Raw genomic sequence first — 20471 nt, forward strand, 5'->3', positions numbered from 1 at the left:
GGAGAAATGGTGAGGGGATATTAGATCCCCCAAATGGGCCCCACTAAAAAAAAGATCAAGACGGACCAACAGTTGATTAGAGAAACAGAAGGACTGTTCAAGGAAGGAGCAGCCGGAGGTGTACACCTAGTGGAGCTGCCAGCAGTGCCTCGGGGAAGATGCCAGTGTTGTTACGTCTGCTGAGGCTTCTGGTCCTCGAACCAGCACGATAACCCATCATCTCATCCTGCTCGTCTCTTTGTTCACCTCCTACCCAGGTATGTTCCACATTAGTCTCCTGAGCTCCCCAGAAACACCTGCCAACAGTGCAAGGTTTTCTGTGGGAATCAAAAATGGGGTGACTGCTATTATTCTAAGTAGGTACAGTAGAGCTACGAACTCCAGGAAGAAAGGACCCTTTCATTATCCAGTTGCTGGTGCAGGCTCTGGGAGATGCCTAGCTTTCATTTGGAGAGCCCCTAATTATGCAACGTTCCCACTGGACAGTAAGACGCAGGTTAGCCTTCAGTAAATAAATAGCACATATTGAGCAACCTTCTGGAAACTTATCAGTTGGATTCCTAAATGGTACAGGAAAATGGAAGCTTGTGAAGATGTGATACAGGATCGTCCCTGTCACCCACAGTGGAAAATATGAACATTGGAAGAATTTCCTATTCTAAACAATGTGCAGTTTAAAATATACTCTCTGGAGACTCTCCTGAATGTACAGGCTCACGGCTACTATTTATAGTGGCTGATGTGTACTTTACCAAGAGTTTTATTCCAACAAAGGAACTGTATGTGATGTAGGGAGTTATTAAAATGGAAAATAAACTCTCACATTTTAACTTAGTCAATTGGTACTAATCTCAAATGCAAGGTCAGACCTCACTAATCTAGACTAACTGGAAGAAAGACCAGTATAAATTCTGGACTATTTTAAAAGAAATTCAGTTTTGAAAATATGCTCAAGTATACCTGATGACTTCCACTAGGCTAAGAAAACATTACAAACTTGTTTAACAACTGCATACATGAAAATGATTTATGATTAGCAAATTAAACTTAAAAATAAGTGAATGTTTCCAAAGTTCTTTAAAAATTACATTCTTACGAAACTGCTCATGAACATTGCTTACTACACAGCATACTAGTGAAAAGAACTCCTTAAAGTCACCAAGTATGCACCTTATTCCTCTTTAACCTCATTCACAAATGAATGAAAATCTACTTATGCAGCTTCTGTAGCATTCCAATATGTTCATGTCTCATTTCCAGTGGTACTTTCTTGTAATACTGCTAAGGACCTTTCATAAAGGTCAAGAACTTCCCTAGAAGACTTAAAACAATTGAGATAGATTTCCCTTGACCAAGAACTTGGAATAGTCTGGAATCATTCCCGTCTGCCATTCCCATCTGGCCAAATGAAGGCTACAAATGCAGATATCTTTATCTGGCTGGTCAGTGAGAAAACCAATGGGCAGAATAGACAGATTCAACATACATATGTGATAGGCTTCATTACATTTTCATTTGATTTTAATGACAATTCTTTGTAGAGAATTGTTGGTTTGTAAAACTTCTCCAAGGTTCCCAGCCTTACACGGCAGAAGGACCCCCTTGATCCTGTGTATTCAGAAAGGCAAACTTCTTGCACTCTCAGGGAACAGTGGCCTCTCATTAACACCTTCAACTGAGTCTGGAGAGAATCTTTAGAATGCTCTGGATCCCGGGGTCCTGGAAAAACTATTATCCAGGATAATATGAATTATTATTTTTTTATTTAGAATTTTATTTTTTTATATTTTATATATTTTATTTTCTTATTTAGAATTTTATTTAAAAATAAATTAATTATGGGGTGCCTGGGTGGCTCAGTTGGTTAAGCACCCAACTCTTGATCTCAGCTCAGGTCTTGATTTCAGGGTAGTGAGTTCAAGCCCTGTATTGCCTGGCATGGAGCCCTCCATGCCTGGCATGGAGCCTACACTAAAAGAAAAAAAAAAAATTCAGGATACTAATTACTTCCGTGTATGGAGAAGCAAGGGGATCAGTTGAAAATCTCAGTGGTATTGGAAATGTTCTAGATCTTAAGCTCAGTGATAAGTTTATAATATATGCATTACAATGATATAGAACTTCTGTATAAATTACATAGTATTATTTTGCATGCATCAGCTTTTTCATGATTAAAAGGAATTAAATCATGAATTTAGAATAAAATTATTAAAAATTATTTTGTGAAAAATGGGTACATACTTTCTTTATATTATTAGTACAGTATTTATATATATGATTGAGAGGGTTCTGGTTACTGAAACCGTAATTGCATAATATGAAAAAAGAAGTGATAATTCCACAAGGCAAAAGAAAACTACTTAAAATATATGATTAATTGAATATTAGCTATATAACTTTTAAAAGATAAAGATCTTGCTATATTAGATGCCAAACTATCCTGTATTTTTATCTTGATTTAAAACCAGTAGGGAAAATGAAAAAGACTGTTAGAAATAAGGAGGTATGGGGCGCCTGGGTGGCTCAGTCGTTAAGCGTCTGCCTTCGGATCAGGGCGTGATCCCAGAGTCCTGGGATCAAGCCCGCATCGGGCTCCCTACTCGGTGGGAAGCCTGCTTCTTCCTCTCCCACTCCCCCTGCTTGTGTTCCCTCTCTCACTGGCTGTCTCTCTGTCAAATAAATAAATAAAATCTTTAAAAAAAAATAAGGAGATAGATTTTCTTTTCAGCATGGAGACTTCATATCCATAATTCTCCCATCACTTTCAAGGTAGACTGCTAAAACAGATTTGAAACAGAGTGGAGATTAGACCAAACTGTCTAATATGGCAACTGAACACATATTCAGTGATTCCTGGGGACATGACCTAGAGAGGGTTTTCCTGATAGCTCCTTCCTTACCATGTCCTCTAGCTAGCCACAAAATAGCAAACACTGGTAACATTTACTGAGCACTAGTCAAATATTCATATATATTCTTTGTTTCTTTCTACTTAACTACCATCTATCTATCTGTCATCTATCCATCTAGTGCTTTAAAATCTAAGTGAAAACTTAGGAGCTGTTACGATGGCCATTTTCTTCACGAGAAAATGGGATTAGAGAGGCTAAGGGTTATCCTTGGTAACCCTGCTAGGATTCAAACCCAAGTCTGAGCGATCCTGTTTTCTGGAAGCATCGGGTCTGTGTCCCCCTCCAATCTGCCCCATCCTCCCAAAAGATGGTAGTAATAAAAATGAAACAAAATCCTCTTTAAGGAATCAAATCAGTTCTTATGTTTGTGAGAACTATCTTTTGAGGAGTTCGAATAGCTAAATGAAACCGGTAAGGAAGAAGAAATCCTACATAATAACTTAGTATCATAATTAAGCTTTGTTTAAAGAAATCTTGCCAAGATCATACATGCCAAATAGAAGAATTCCAAAATTGATGGCAGATAGGGTTCTATTTGCAAAATCAACAGGTTTTTTTTTTCCTTCTGACTTGGCAAAGTTGGATTCCCAGTTCCTAACAATGAATTGTTTTCATTCTCCCTATCCACTTATCTTTCTTTTGCTTTTTATTTAACTCCCTCATGAAGTAATCTGACCTAATCTCCTTTAATTTAGAAATTTTATCCATAAATTGTTTTCAAATTAAAAAAACCCACTCTACGTGCAATATTTTCTAGCATATATATTTTCCCAGAAGTATGCTCAACTGTCCTAATCAAGAGCCAGAGCACTGGTTACAGCCAGCTCCATTTATTCAGGGAGACGAATATATGCACATGCAAGGAGGCTCTACCTCAGCTTAGCTAGGTGATCTCCAGAAGGTTGGCATCCCAAGACTAAGTTTCTTCATATGTAAAATGAAGCTTTTCAAATTCATTAGATCAGGGATTCCTGGCCCAGAGTTTCATGGGCCCTCAGGAGGTTTATGGATGGAGGGCCATGATGCCACTGAAAGTAAGTGCCAAGTTCTGTGGGTGCATATGTGCATTTTTCTTGGAGGACGGTCTACAGCTTTCATCAGAGACTCAAAGTAGTATGTGGTCCAAAATTGAAAAAGTAACATTCCATTGCAGAAGATTATCTATAAGGTCAGAGATAGCAGTAAGCTTTTATGAGTGATGATGTGATTAAGTCCCTGTCCTAATGGTGACTACAGTCTTATTGGGAAAAATCCAAAGAAAAGCCAAGAGCAGTGATGCCAACAGCCTTCTTTGGCTTGAGGGGAAAAATGTGATCTTCTCTGTTTCCATTTTTCTGTGAAATGGGAATGACACAGAAGAGTTTTAAAGGGCAAATGAAACAATGACTGTCTCTATACATGTAAGCAATTTACCTGAACACGCATAAAGAACAGTTCAATTGGGCCCGAAAGCCTCATTTATAGTTTGTTGCTTTGAATGATTTTTCCCCATCTTAGGGAGCTATTTTGGCCTTGTAGAGATGATGTACCTTCAGCCAAGACAACCAGTTGAAACATGAAAATTCCATTGATCAATCTGTTACAGTAGAAAGGTTTTGAGATTTGGGGCAGGCAGAACGGGACTGCACTCCCTAGCTATATGAAGTTGGACACATTACTTAACCTTTTAGCCCTACAGATTCCTCAACTGCAAAACAGGGACAATAATACCCAGGTCTGCTATAGAGTAAGTGTTTGTTGCCCTCCCTTGCATTCACATGTTGATAACTAAACCCTAGCGTGATGGTACTTAGAGCTGGGGACTTGGGGAGGTGATTAGACCATTAGGATGGTCCTCATGAATGGGATAAGTGCCCTTTATAAAAGCGACCCCAGAGAACAGCCCTGCCTCTCCTGCCATGTGAGGACGCAGCAAGAAGGCAGCTGTCTAGGAACCAGGAAGCAGAACCTCACAGATACTGACTCTGCTGGTACCTTGACCCTGGACTTCCCAGACTCTAGAAATGTTTCTGTTGTTTATAAGCCACCCCATCTATGGTATTCAGCCTGAACAGACTAAATAAGAACATAGGGTTGTTTTGACAATTAAACTATGTAGAGTGCACCACCTCACCTGGCACTTGATTGATGCCAAACAAAAACGATGGTTCCTTCTTTATAACACTAGATGAGAAATTTGGCTGATACTCTTTTCCTTTTGAGAGCCATTTTTGCTGAACTGAACTTTTTTTGGTAAAATTCTAAGGTATGTTTTACATACATGCTTAATGTTTTAAATAAAAGACATACCATTAATGAATTAGAAAATCAACCACATGGCTACAGCATGTGGTTTTTAAATCTCATGTAGCAATTACATTTGTGCAGTAGACTTAGATGTGACCAAAAGATTAAATTCTTTCCCAGCCTCAACAGAAACATCTCAGCATGTATTGCAATCAATGCAGTCAAGGAGCTTTGCGGTAAGGATGTGGCAAACCATAATGAATGAACTGACATGAATAAAAATTCAAATTCAGTAAAATATTATTTTGCACCAAAGGCCTACTAAAACATTAATATGGTTTTAATAATAACATCAAACATTTGTTGAGCATATACTATGTGCCGGGCTTTGTGTTAATTTCTCCAAACGGGTTTAGTTTAATCTTCACAATGACTATGAGGCAGAATTATTATCCCCGTTTTTATACATAAAGAACTGGAAGCAAAAGATGTTTAAGTAATTTGTCACAAGGCCACCCAACTAGTAGTTGTCAAAGTCAGCATTTGAACCCAGATCTGTAAGACTTTGTTGCCTGTATGCTTAATTAACACATCGTCCTGCCTTTCCTCAAGTGACGGAAGACTGATAAATTGTGTCACACCCACAGCCTGTAAAGAAAAATTCACTATTTTAAACTGGTTTAAGTGTAGTGATTCATATATATATACCACAATTTTTTCCTGAGAAGAAAGTTAAGAGTCAGCATGTGAGGCCCTCAAGAATCTAGATTTTCATTGTACGCCTGAAACTAACACTGCATGTTAATTATGCTTGAATAAAAATATATTAAAACTTTTTTAAAAGAATCTAGATTTTCAAGTTTTGTTGAATGACCGTCATGTTGGGTAGATCCAAGACTCCTGATGCTCTACTGGTCACCTTAAAGTGGGATACTTTTAGCGGCAGAGGAATTATTAGGTTAATGGAAACTGGTCCAAGTGTGCCATCTTTACCATTTATAATCTGACCATTTATAAACTGACTGAGAATACATAATGTCTGTTTAGAGTGAGAGAGAACTAGAGAGGGCGGATATGAATATGTATATACATTTTTATTCTTCATGTGGCTGGACACAAATAAATGAGGAAAGATCTCTTAGGGGAAAATTATCTATCTCGTTTTGTCCATGCCCCTACATTCAAGTTGGGCTGACCCTAAACAGTATCGAATAAATATAAAAACTTTACAGAAATAGTTTAAAATCTCTTTCAAACAAATTACTTGAAAAAAACCTTTTAACGCAAAGCAAAAATGTAGAGCCAAGTCCTAACACTTTTTTTGCCCCTTGGAGTAATCGATTTTCTAAGACAATTGAAGGATAGCTTTGAGCAAATTTAGCTACTCTAATAATTTAGACAGTTTCAAAAGAATATTTTATTTAACTCCCTAATGAGAAATAATTTTCTGATTACAGAATAACAAAAAATTGCATTTAAAAGACTTTCATTTAAAATTTCAAGGTCACAATGCTAAGCGTTGTAAATAAGAGGGTTTTTGTGTATGTGTGCCGTATAACCATTGATTGGCTACACTATTAAATCCTGTAAAAATCTTTCAGTGACAGAGTCCTGACAGGGAACTACTTAGACTCAGTGGATTTAAAAAAATTGTTTGTTTTTCTACTATAGTAAAAATATTTACTTTCAAATGTCTAATCATCAGTATATTTCAGAGGCTCATAAAAATGTATGAATGATGACAACAGCAAGAGTGTTTTCATTCCCTTTATTTATGTCTATGAGCCTCTGAATCTGATAACACCACTCTACAATAGGAGCCTTTCTTCTGATCAGAGAGAGAAACTCAACGTTGGATGTGGAAAGCATGAGCTGGGAATGTAATGAGTTCATGTCTTGAAAAGCGGGAGAGCTGCTTACTGTGCGAACAAGCCCAGCACTGGGAAACGTGTGACCGACTGAAGATCTCCTCATGGAGAAAACATCACTGCCAGTTTCTCAGCAGATACACCCAAGCTCAAAATCCTTTTGGCCACATGTAGAAGAGGTAGTCAACCTGCATTGGTGTCGACTCTTCTGGGTGAGACAACAAGGTCTGGCAGTCCTTCCTGACGCCTTGATACCCATCACCTCCACTCAAAATTCATCACCAAGTAGCAGATTCCTGCTCTTCGTCTTGCCTAAGTCTTAGAGCCTCTGAGGAGTATAGAAAAAAAACCCTCATATTTTTAATTTTGTTTTGTTTTATGCTAAATGTAAAACAGTGTCCTCAATTCTTCGTGTTATAGCGAATCAAATTAGATAACTATAGTAATAATTAATAGTGATGCTTATTGAATAACACTCAATAGACAAAAATGATCATTCGAGAAGTGGTTAGGTAAAAAACACTAGATGATTAGTACTGTGTTAATACTTTCACGTATTATCTCTTTGTTTCCCTACAAAAACTCTATAAGGTGAATATTATTTCCCCCATTTAATAGAGGAGAAAACAAGGTTAGAAATATTGAATAATTTTAAGTGGCAGACCTGGGATTTGACAGCACAGCCCATGCCCTTAACTGCTAAGCTCTACTGTCTCCCACTGTTCATGCCTTCTTATGTGTCTTCGTTTATGCTGAACACATAGGTTCTATTCAGACATGACTCCTGCTGGTGCTGCGATCAGTCCATCTTTGCCAGATACATAGGAAAGGCCTAGCATTTTTTTCTACTTCTACTTTCTACTTGAGTAGGAAGAGAGCTGAATTTGACCCCTTTGAAAATATTTCCTCTTCCCCTACATTTTCCCCCTTGAGATGTACGTATACAACAGCACCTGCATAAATAATCCAGGGTAAGCTGGATTAGGTACACAGATGGGGGGAGAAAGGGAAACATGTGAATCAAGCGTTAATGAGGACGCACAAAGACCGGGGGAAATACATTAAGACGCACTGAGAAATACAGAGACAAAGGCAGAGAGGGATGGAAAGAAAAGACAGATACAGAAAGGGAAGCAGAATATACCCATTAATTTTTTATCTCATGATATAGGTGGAGAATAATAAAGAGCAGAACTATTATTTGTTCAAATAGGTAACTGATTTAAAAATACAGTTAAATTTGAGGTGTGTACAAACAGTATCTTTTACTTAGAAACAACGTATTTAGAATTTTCACTGATTACTTGCTTTTATCTGTTTTGTCTACTGAAATGTTTTCTCCCCTTTTGGCTCAAGATTGCTCTGAAGTTACTAACCCACCTAGGATCTGAGCCTTGTGACTACTGGGACACTGCCTGGACGGGTGACCACTCATCCCTGTGACTCAGTGCAGTATCCTGCACTTTACAGACAGTCAATACGTTTCTTCTGATGACCAAATGAAGTACCTCGTTTAACCAAATCTAAAGACCTCATCTTAAGGATTCAAGCGTGATAGCCAAATGTAGGACAAGGACAAGGTGAATAACAGAAAGATACACAGGCGAAGAGCAGGACAAAGAAGGGCAGGATAGGTTTGATTGACTAGGTTCCCAGTCTAGGTTATGGAAAGCCACATGATTTGAAACGGACGAGATGACAAGCAGCAGAATGCGGTAGGTATATGACAGTCTCAGGGCAACCATGATGCAGTGAGAACATTCTCGTCCTAAACCCTTGAAAGCCAACATGGCACAAAGTGTATGGTTAGCTTTTTAAATAATCTTTTAAATTAATTCTGAGGAATGAAATGTGTAAGAATCTGGCTTGTTTTAATTTGTGGTTATAACATCTGGTGAAAGTACAAGGTTTCAATTATTTATCATTGCAAAGTTGAACTGCACCTGCTAGTCAAGCTCAATAACAACTACTTAAAATAACAGGGTATTTTTACAAGCAGTAAAATCTTTCTACTGCAAGCAGTAGAAGTCAACAGACTTTCTCTTCTCTGTGGCGTCCCTTTTCCCATACTGTCTGCAGGTGATAGCATACAAAGGGCGCAGGCCACCGTTAACAAGTATCAATGAATATCAGCATATAATTTATACTTAGGTATATAAATATATAGTTTCTTGATCATCACTTGGTTTTGTACAGGCTGAAAAGCATGAAGCATGCTTTTCCCAATTCTGCCATTCTGTTGGTCTACCCTTAGTGCCCAAAATAGGGCTTAGAACAGAGTAGATGCCCAACAAAAATTTGCTTAAAGTGTGAATGAATGAATCTGCAGCTCTGAGCCTTGGGGCCACTTTATTTTTGCTAATTTATGCCACCGGCACTCCTGATCTGGGTTGAGTCCTTTCTTTTAGTTCCCTAAATCCAAAGGAAAGTTAGGTCTTCTCCAGTCTGGCCCCAGGGAATTATGTGTAAGACCACAGGGTCACATTTTCCAAAAGGGAAAATGCCTTATTGTTTTAAATAAAGTAACATATGATCATTATTAAAAAAGTTAGACAATACCCAAAGCAAAAGGAATGTAAAAATGACCACCAATACCCCAGAGAAAACACCGACTCCTGCTACATATGAGGAAGCCAAGGTCTAAAGATAAAGGAAGAGGGATTTCCCCAGGGTCTTCTATGTCCTTTATCTTCAGATCAAAACCACAAATTTGGATGGCCCTTCATTTCCGGTTCTAGCCATCTGCTTCCTGTACACACCCTGAACTTTACCATCAATGTTGGTTGGATCATAAAACCTGACCTTCACTTTCCCATAAATGATCAGATTTTACAAAATCCTAAAGAGTGAACATGGACTTACTTCCCAGAACAACAGAACTAGAAGGTTCATCTTGAAACACAAAAAGGTAAACAGCACAAACGTAAGGAAGTACTTAAGTTCTTTCGGGAAAAAAAAAAAAAGAAAAGGAAGGAAGGAAGGAAGGAAGGAAGGAAGGAAGGAAGGAAGGAAGGAAAGGAAACAGATGGAACATCATATACCAAAAGAATTAATACAGATAGAAATGTAAATTTAAAAGGTAAGGATAAATTTGTGTAAATTTACTTTCGATTATTAAAGGTACCTAACTAAGCTTCACTGAGTACATTCCTTTAATGATTGACTTGAAAGGAAGACATGGCCTTCCACACAAAACAAAAAACTGGAAGGGATGAACCATGTAGGTGTGTAGAAAATTCTTAGGCAAAATTCTAGGGAAACCGAGTTTATTCTCTGTAATTTCAGTATGGCTTTAACCGCAGCAATTTGGTAGTAGCATTCCTTACGCATTCACTTCCCATCTCCCTACTCACCTAGAGAGCAAAGATGCTGAAGATACCGATCTAGCCTGATGCCCAATTTCCTGTCCCCATTCCTGAGTCCCTCTAGCCCCATACTCTGGCCTGGTCTGTTTTCTGATCTTGCTATACATTGGTTTCCTAGAAAGCCATGAGGGGCATAAAAGCAGAAACCACGTCTATGTGTATCTCATCATTGCTTTTCCTGTCCCCAACACAGACACAGAAATTTGGTTGGTGCTTAATAAATATTTGTTGGGTAAAGGTGCTCCATTGACTTTCAGTTGGATCTGAGGCCATAAAACACATCACTGGGAAGAGTAGGAGGTATGTCCCCCTGAGCCCGGACACTGCCTAGAAGGTGGTGATGTCCACGCAACATGGATCCTCTTCTTAGTTCTCCCCATCTCCCTGACAGCTTCGTCTCCTCTGATGGTTTCTGTTATATCCTTATGACCTCTCACTCTCCCTACATTTGCTTTCTTGACACTATCACTACCATCCACCTTCAGCTTTTATATTACCAGTCCCACGCTGGATGTGCCCAAACTTACACTCTCATGATAGTTTCCTTCCCTTTCTGAACAAAGATAGAACATTTCTATCTCCAAATGCCAGGAGAGAATCTCCATTTGCATGTGGTTTTTCCCTGAAATTAAATACTCCCCCCTGTCCAGGTACACCCAAGAATGCCTAATCTGTCTGATTTAAGCCACATTACATGCCACTGTCCTTTGCTCCGAGGCCTAAATGTTACGAGATGCATTTATGTCCCATGCCTCATATGTCATTGCTTTACTTCCCGAACCTCCCCTTAAAGTCACCACGGCAGAGGCCTCACACAACATAACAGCTTCCAACTAGACTCAGAATCTCCATTAACTATTAACCTTTAATATGTGGATTACTAGATTTGGCTACTTTTCTAATAAGAATAAAAATTTGTCACAAGATCCATCTGGGACTTACTGCCTTTATATTTTTAGACCAAAGACTCCCATTTCCTATCGGTTTCAATAGTCAGCATTTGTCATTTTTCCTGTCATTTCAATATTATAACTGCTCTTTAAACTTTTATCCACACATTGCCTTTGTCATTTAAAAATTCCAGTATGAAAGACTGATTTAATGCAGCTACTTGATTATTCTAGAATCTCTCTTTTCCTTGATGTTGGTTTTCTTTTTTTTTTATGCAGAATTTAGAGGCATAACAGGAAAATTTTCCATAACTACTTCTGCAAACAGTTTAGTGTGCAATATATGTGGCCCTTCAGAGTGATGATCTTTGCAGCCTGAAACCAGCATTGTTAATAATAGAATACAAATCCTGTTCAACTTAGATCCTTACCTTTCTGCTTCAAGGCGCATCTCTTCCCGCTTTTGCCTCCTGAGTTCTCTGCGACGTTCAAAATCATCCATGGTGTGGCTTCAGGTCTCGGGAGACAGGAGAATCTGGACCTAACAGGGAGGAGGCAGGTCAATATCACAGATGAATCAAAGTAGTGTTTCCCATGAATCACTTTCACCTTTGGCCCCCCACCCCCACCATTTCTTCACCCTCTCTTTTCTTCTTTACTCTGAGGAAAAACACCTTAGAAGACTGGTAAGGTGGCCAGTGACCAATTCCTGACCCCTTAGCTGAGTCCTTCACGTGTTAAATTCAGTCTCATTCATGAAACCTACTTATTAGAAACAAATAAGTAAAGATTCCAGGATTACGGTTAAAAATAAATAAATAAAAACCTCAGGAGACAGAGAGACTTTGCAGATTTGAAATACTGGCAGGATCACTTAAGAGCTACTGAACGATTTTGTTCTTTGTAACTTGCTGAGCCACAGACAAAGATTATGAAAAAGTGAACAAAGAAAGAGGAAAAGAGAGAAAGAGTGAAAAAAGAAAAGTGGCCCAAAAAGGAATATGTAGGTACTAAGAGAAAAAGAAAAGGAAAAGAGGGAAAAGAGTAATAAAATAATAGAAGTATCCAGACATAATCTGCATATTCTGAAAGAATATAAATATCAGAATGATTAAAAAAAAAAAAAGACCACAGCAATAATACCATGAATAAACATAAGTCAGCAGCATTTTTAAAAGCAGTTGCAGATGATCGAGCTGTTTTCGGAGCTCCAAAGTCCCGGCTCTTTGCGACCCAACCATTTTATCCTCTCCTACCTCCTCCGTGATGGTTTTAATCCCAGAAAGATCTTCCCTTTCCAGCTCTTCAACTGAGGAGCTCGCTTCCCTGGTGCTTCTGTGCCATGAAGCCAAGGATTCCAGAATTCCCCTGCAGCCCCCAAACCCAAAATGACTACCAGAAAAGGGGAAGCGGGCTCTTTTTGTCCTTGCTTTGTTTACAGAGCTGTCAGTGGTTAGTTAAACTCGGCCTGGAATCTGGCATTTAAGGCCTGCTTGAAGATTGTTTCCTGTGTGGAGCGGGAGGCCTCCACTTCCTCTGGAATCCTAGACTCTCCGCTGCACTCAGATCACAAAAAATATTTTCCAGCCCTCTCTGTGCACATGAGACAAGCCACTTGCCCTGCGTAGGAAAATAAGGAGCCGTGCAAACCCTAAAGCCATCACCTAATGACATATTCGCTTGAGGGGGCAAAAAGCAAAACTTGGATTTTGAAGCCAGCCTCAGAAAGCATCTTAAATAAACTGTCAGAGTCTTTAATTTTTTAAGCATTTTTCCTCTTAAAAAACTCCCAAAAACAAAAATAAAATCTCCGCCAACAAAAACACAACTATACAATGTTTGCATTTCCCCCCTTTCTTATCCCTTAGGGTATTATTTATACTGCTTATAAATCTTTTAGAAATTCAAATTTTGGTGTTTATTGGGAGTTTTAAAATTTGAAGGTGTTTTTCTATCTTACTCTTACCAAGAGTACTTTCTAAGTACTTTGTTGGTTATGAAGAAAAGAATCTGTTTTCCTTTGCTATTTTCATCAACCATAAATGTCTCTTCGTTTTCCAGCTTGATCTTTCCATAGTTATCAGAATGAAAAACAAGTGATTTGAGCATCCCTTGTGAGGTCGTTGGGGCAGGGGGGTGTCTTTCCCCCGGGGTGGCTCCCGTTCTGCAGTGCAGGGTGAGAAGGGCCCTGTGGGCAGTGGCACTGAACTTCGGGGACTTGAACGCTAGGTGCGGTGAGAGAGTAAACTCTTCTCACCCCTTTCTTCAGGGCAGTCTTTTGTTGGAGATGAACCACTTGGCAAATAACTATAGCAACAGCAAACAGAAATGGGAGAAAGAGGTCTGTCTGTAAGTAAACGATTTCACTTGTCTTAATTTATCCAAGTAGCTTGAAAGACATCCTCTAAAGCCTCTGCCCCCCCTCACCCGAGCTCCGGCAGTCCTGCTGGCTGCTTCGTTAGCAGGCTCGGCTCAGTTCCTTAGCCTACACGTCTGCTAGAGGTGCTGGAAAGCAGCGAAGTCAACATCCCCAAGCAGGCTGGAGACGCACACGGCTGGCCGGGCCTGGCAGTGTCTTGGGTACTCACAGGGAGGTGAGGCTGACTAAGGGCATGTGGTCCCTTTGGCTGACCATCCTCACTGGCTCTCTCCCCACGCAAATTCTTTTCCTGCTACCCACTGTCTCCACCTACTCCTCACCTTTTATTACTTACTCGAGCACTTTTTTTTTTCTTTCCCAACCATAGAAAAAGTCTATCTGTCCACTTATTTACTCATTTGAATGCTGCTATGTACATGGGGCACTGGGGGGGGGTCACTGTATGGGGCATCCACACGGGTGCCTTTGTGGGTTACAGTTTGTGGACAGGTGGCGAGTGTATCTGCGGGAGAGGAGAATGCACATCGGCGTACTGTGTGGTATGTACGAGGTTGTGCGGGGAGGGAGGGTGTGTATGCTTATCAAAATGGTTCTCAGTTGGTCTCCCACCAGGATGGGGCTGGAGGTCTTCCCTAAGCATCACGCTCTTCACCCACAGAGCTCCTCTGAACTTCTCTGGCACTGTCCTATTACGGGGAGCCATGTCTGGGTAGAACCCTAAGTGATTTTTCCCCTTTATTGGGGAGCAGTGGCTTTCACGTCCCCAACTCCAAACTCTCATTTCCTCCCTTACCCTCAGTCAATGCTGAATTCCTTCCAGCAACGTTGGTTGGGAAACAAACTCTCAAACAATGAGGTGACGAAATGTCAAGGCAAAGAGATTCTATAAACTGCGGAGGGTCACAAATGGACAGGTGAGCCTGAAACAGAATTGTAGACGGAGGAAGGTATGTACCCATGAACGTGACAGATGGGCTCTTGAAAGTTTTATGAAAAATCTAATTTTTTGTATTGTAAAGGGGGGCTGTAGTCATGCTATTGAAAGAACTCTGACATGACTTCGGTGTAAGGGGCAAAAGCACTTTACAAAGGCAGATGAATCGTTACCCACGGATACATCTGTCTTTTCAATACGGGCTCCCAAACACTAGATTTTCTTAAGACAGGGCACAATCTACGCTGCTGTAATTACATAATAAGTGTTACAGATTCGAAATCAGTGAATACGCAGCCCTTCCTTTTGGTAACGCCAGCACAAAATCCAGTCAAGGGCAGGAAAACGCGAGCAGAGAGCTTTCTAATCCACCACTCAGTTATTAGGGGGAGAAGCCAGGGAGAAAGCTAAGTCCTACCTACATTCAAATCATCACCAACTGAAGAGCGGGCAATGCTACTACTCATCTTGGAACACTTCAAGGATAAAATCTATTGTGTCAGGGACACTGGATAAGTTAATGCAGCTTCCAGAAGTCTCTAATGTTTACTGAATATGTATAATGTGTTGGGTTATTTTTTCTTACTATTTTTTTTAATTAATGAGTATTATTTCTTAGAGTAGTTTCAAGTTTAAAGACAAAATGAACAGAAAGTACAGAGTTCCCATATACTCCCTTTCTTCCACCCTGCCCAGTCTCTTGCATGTTTGTACTGAATTCTGTAATCCTCTCCCTAAAAATTATACTGAAGACCTAACCCCTCAGAATGTAACATTTGGAAAGAGTAACTTTGTATATGGAAGTCAAGTTAAGATGAGGTTATTAGAGTGGGCCCTAATCTAATATTGCTGGTGTTCTCATAAAAAGGGGAAATTTGGACACAGAAGCAGACATACACAAAGAGAAGATAATGTGAAGACACAGGGAGAATGCCATGAGAAGGTGGAGGGCAAGGGACACCTGAGGGACCAGAGCTGGGAGACAGAGATGGAACAGATCCTTCTTTAGGGAGAGGGAGCCCAGCTGACACCTTGATTTGGGATGTCTACCTTCCAGAACTGGGAGACGATGCTTGTGTTGTCCTAAGCCCCTCCGTTTGTGGTACTTTATTAGGGCAGCCCTGGAAAACTAATACAGACTAACATCTTGTAGCAGTGCGGTACATTTGTTACAACTGATGAACCAATACTGATACATTATTATTAACTAAAATCCATAGATTACACTAGGTTTCACACTTGATGCTATACATTCTATGAGTTTTGCCAAGTGGCTAATATCATGTATCAACCATAATGGTATCAGAATAGTTTCCCTGCCCTAAACAGCCCCTGTTCTCCATCTATTCGCCCTTCCCTCTCTCCCCTGCCCCAACCCTGGGCAACCATTGACCCCTTTACTGTTTCTATAATAACTGCCTTTTCCAGAATGTCATAGAGTTGGAATCATACAGGATGTAGCATTTTCAGACTGGCTTCTTGCACTTAGCAATATGCACTTAAGTTTCTTCCATGTCTTTTTGTGGCTTGATAGCTCTGCTGGGCCATTTAAAAATATGTTAAAATTATTTTATCCACATTATTAACCTGTAAAGTAGCTATTAAAATTCCCATTTTACAGAATTTCAAAGTGTGTGCTCTTAACCACTATAATATTCTTGGACTAACACTATTTCCCTCTAGGAATTGTTTTCCCTTTCAGGAAATAAGTGAGAGTGCCCTGGGAAAGTTCTGAGAAGACTACTGTCAATATCTCTGATCTAATTCATTGGATCACATAAACTTAGGTAAGAAGTGACCTTAAAAATTACCCATGCCTCTTCAACTGTATACCCATTTGGTTTAAGTAATAGAATTATCACGTCTCAGAGATCTCAATTAAGTTAAATCTTGCAAATATTAATTAAGCCTCTATTATTTTACTGTTACTTCTTTGTAAGATTCATAAACCAGCATGCTCAGATTCTGGACAGCATCACTGCATACTTTTCTTTGTGACGTTAGAGTTTCTTCTCTTGCATTGCACCTTCCTTTTTATACACCTTCCTCTTTTGACCACCATTATCCTCATCCCCAACTTAACTATTTCTCATTTACTGCAAGGAACCCTAGTCTTTCAACACTCATAACCATTATTAGACAGATCCTTTCTGACTAGTCACCATTCTTTACCCACGGCAAATTTCACGGTGCAACTCATTCAGAGAAGCCCCACAAAAAAACCTTTGTACCATCAATATGCAATAAGCATTTACTGAGCATTCACTGTGGTGACAAGTTCTGTTACACGCCCTGGGGATACGACAGTGAACCAGACTGAAAAGGTCCCTGTCCTCCTGGAACTTGTATTTCAGACTTTCTTGCTTCTTGAATCTTCTACCAGGTCTATCACACCCATCTTCAATTTTGAATCACAACTATCATCTGTTTTCTGGTTTTTGTTCTTGAATTTCAGGGCTTTGTGGGAGACAGTCGGGGACCATGTTTTGTCTGCCTCAGAGGTTTGAGTGAATTTCAGCTGGGTGCTCACTGTGGCTCAGTGATGCTTCCCTTCATCCTACATGTACTGAGTGATTCCTGGGTGTCACACATTCCGGCAGACTCCTCACCTCTGCCCTTCAAATGATCTTCACTCACCTCAATCCTCCAATTGTCTTTCTCCACAAACCCTTGGTAAACAGTGACCTGGACTCACACTTAGGGATCCAAAGTGAGGTGCTTGGACTAGAAAAGGTCCAAGGTTTCATCCTACTCTATATAATACATATGGTTCCAAACCTGCTTTCCTGTCCAGCAGAGATGGATACATCAAACAGGATATGTCCACGTTTCTTCCTTTTCAGGCCTAAATGATATCTAAGTACATTCTCTTCTAATTTTCTAATTTAGAAAGCAGTAACCTTCCTTTCAAGTACATAGTCCCACGGCATCCTAGATAAAACTATTATACTGCTTCTCAATCATGTCATTCAATTTTCTCTCTCTGCATTTTTAATTCATACATCGCATCCATCTGGAATGGGCTCCCCTATCCTTCTCATTATCCATATTCTATTTAGTCATGAATTCTTGGCTCAGATTTCACTTTTTCATGATGGCTTTCCTGAGGACTCTAGCGTAGAAGTGATTATCTCTCTCCTCGAACATCTGTCGTTCATTTTGGTAGTTAATAAATGTACTGCTTTGCTGCAGCTCAACTGTTCTAACAAGTATTTAAATATTTTATTGATATTATATTTTCTATATATTTTCACTCTTATGAATAGATAACCACTGCTTTAAAAAAATCTCTTCACTATTGAGACAGAGTAGGCACTCAGGAATTACAGCTGATTTGAACCATTAGATTTTTATTCTAGATTTTGCCATTCTGAGTATGGAAAATGTAACTCAAGCTGATTTATCTCTGTATTTTATTGACTGATCAGTGTTTACAAAGTGAATTAAAAACTTTGGTAATAGACTATATATGAATCTCAAAAGTTATATAAACCCACATTCGCAGTAGTTACACAGTAAATCTGGCAGTGTTTTCTTTCTGACTGTAGAAAATGAACTTTTGTCCTTTTTAAAAAAATTCAATTTATCAACCTGCTTTGCTCTTTTCTGAACAGAATGGTTCATTTGGGACTCAAAAACCAAATAAACACATGGATTGTAACATACAGTTTGGACTTAACTTTAGCTCAACCTTCACCATCTTGTTCCAAAAATCCATGCTACTTAAGAAAAAAAAAAATACATGCAATCACCAAGGCACATTTGTCAAGACAAGCAACACAGAGATAAGAGTGAATGGGATCAACCCCAGGAGCTCTGCCTTCTCAAGTTGTTTCTTTCCTCTAGTCAGTGGAATCCGGAACACGAAGCCACACTAAGAGTAGGCTAACAGGTTACGGCCTGGTTTTTTTTTTTTTTTCTCTCCATTCCTGCTCAGTCTTTTAACATTACTTTTTCTCTATTTGTATTTCTCCATTTGCAAAACACTGACAGACTTAACATGACTAAAATCAATGTCTCTCTTCACCTTAGCAAAAGTTGGCAGTTTGGGCATTTTAGATTTATGAAATGATGGTGCTTCTGTACACTGACTCCCACACTTGGGAAGACAACACATTTAGGGACTTCCGGTCTCATCTTAAAGTGTTAAGATGAGACACACCACCGCTTTATTTGGGGCGCTTCAGACCGTTCCAACTCTACGGCAATCACTGTCTGACCCTCAGGTAGGAGAAGCAGGCTCATCTCCCTTTAAAGAAAGAAGACTGAGATGTATAAAACTTTGGCACGAGCTCCTGAACCACAGCCAATCAGTGGAAAACCACCACTGGTATTTAGAAAAATCTCTACACCATTCTGAGAAGAGTGAGGAGAAGTGAAAATGTGGAACACCGTTCCTTCTGTGCCCTTCCCCCCAGAGTTTAAAATACTTTTCCTTGGCAAACTCAAGGAAACCACACCGGAAGACATAGTTTAATACCAAATCAGAACAGGCATGGGGCCACTTCTGTTCTTGGACCCTAGAGAGAGGTAAAAGGCATAGGTGTGACTGCTAGGGCAAAGATGGAACTTCTCTACCAACCTGTGTCTGCGCGAGAACCAAAAATGCATAGTTTTGCCAGAAGAAATGCATAAACGTGTTTTCTAAATGTATGCCTGATGACAGAGGCTAAATCCGATGTAGAAGGGTGGGGTCCTTGCCCCAACAGAACTATCCAACAATAGGTAGGGCTGCTGAGAAAGTGGGAATCCCTATTATTGAAGAATCAGGTAGAGGTGAAATGGCCAGCTATTTAGGGCTAGCAAAAGACAGTTTTTAAGATTCTATGGCTGTGCTGTCCAATATGGTAGCCACTAGTCACATGAGGCAATTTAAGTCAAAAATAATGAAAATTAGGGGCGCCTGGGTGCCTCAGTCGTTAAGCGTCTGCCTTCAGCTCAGGGCGTGATCCTGGCGTTATGGGATCGAGCCCCACATCAGGCTCCTCTGCTGGGAGCCTGCTTCTTCCTCTCCTACTCCCCCTGCCTGTGTTCCCTCTCTCTCTGGCTGTCTCTCTCTGTCAAATAAATAAATAAATAAATCTTAAAAAAAAAAATAATGAAAATTAAATAAAATGAAGAATTCTGTTTCTCAGCTTCACTAGCCCCATTTCAAGTGCTCCTGGCTACCATACAAGACAATGCAGAGAGCACCTTCATCATCACGGAAAGTTCTATTGGAGAGGCCCCCTGGAAGGCCTTCCAACTCCCCACATGAAATGATTGCGCTGTGTGAAGTAATGTTCTGCAGTTCAGAGACAAGACGGTGTGTAAGACATGGTCTCAGACTTGAAAGACCTTACAGTCTCATGGAGGAGATGGAATAATATGTAGGCTGTGGTACAGAGCAGCTTCTGGAAGGCTGGATGTGCTCTTTTAATGCCCTGATGAGTAACCTCTCTGTTCTCCTGCAGAGGGTCTTTGGGTCAGCCAGTCTCACCGTGACTGAGCACTTGCTACTGAGTAATTAAAATGCTCAGCACAGGCAAAAGAAGCTGAGACACCGTCTGAAGAGTGATCACACTTCAAACTGTGTAACAGGGACCACGAGTGGTTTATGTGGAACACAAGATCAGAGCTCATAGGTCTTTACCAGTGGTAAACAAGGTACAGAGATCATGATATTTTTACACAATACTAGTTTTACTTGCATGACCTTTTGGCCTTTCTAGTCTACTCAGCTATAAAAATATCAGCAACCTAGGAGTCTGCTCTTTCGATTGGTTTTCCAACTAACATTTCAACTGAGTGATCAAAAACTAGATCCAGGGTTGCCTGGGTGGCTCAGTCAATTGAGCGTCTGACTCTTGATTTTAGCTAAGGTCGTAATCTCAGGGTCTTGAGATCGAGTCACACA

The 20471-nt window shown here is 39.9% G+C and overlaps 1 protein-coding gene across 5 annotated transcripts in view; it reads right to left on the bottom strand.

Annotated features, from left to right (window-relative positions):
• The window catches only part of CALD1 (caldesmon 1), a 178665-nt gene that overhangs the window by 84080 nt on the left and 74114 nt on the right, over positions 1 to 20471 (bottom strand). For 4 of the 5 annotated variants that reach the window (XM_045792616.2, XM_045792614.2, XM_045792618.2 and 1 more), the window contains one exon: positions 11693 to 11802. In XM_045792616.2, coding sequence (XP_045648572.2) covers positions 11693 to 11763 — 71 coding nt within the window. In that variant the 5' untranslated portion in view covers positions 11764 to 11802. Of the gene's footprint in view, positions 1 to 11692; positions 11803 to 12517; positions 12663 to 20471 lie in introns of those variants that run through there. The other variant, XM_045792615.2, reaches the window with a different exon arrangement.

This window comes from Ursus americanus, chromosome 3 (assembly GCF_024610735.1).
Source record: "Ursus americanus isolate L20-20 chromosome 3, mUrsAme1.1.p, whole genome shotgun sequence".
NCBI classification, from domain to species: domain Eukaryota; kingdom Metazoa; phylum Chordata; class Mammalia; order Carnivora; family Ursidae; genus Ursus; species Ursus americanus.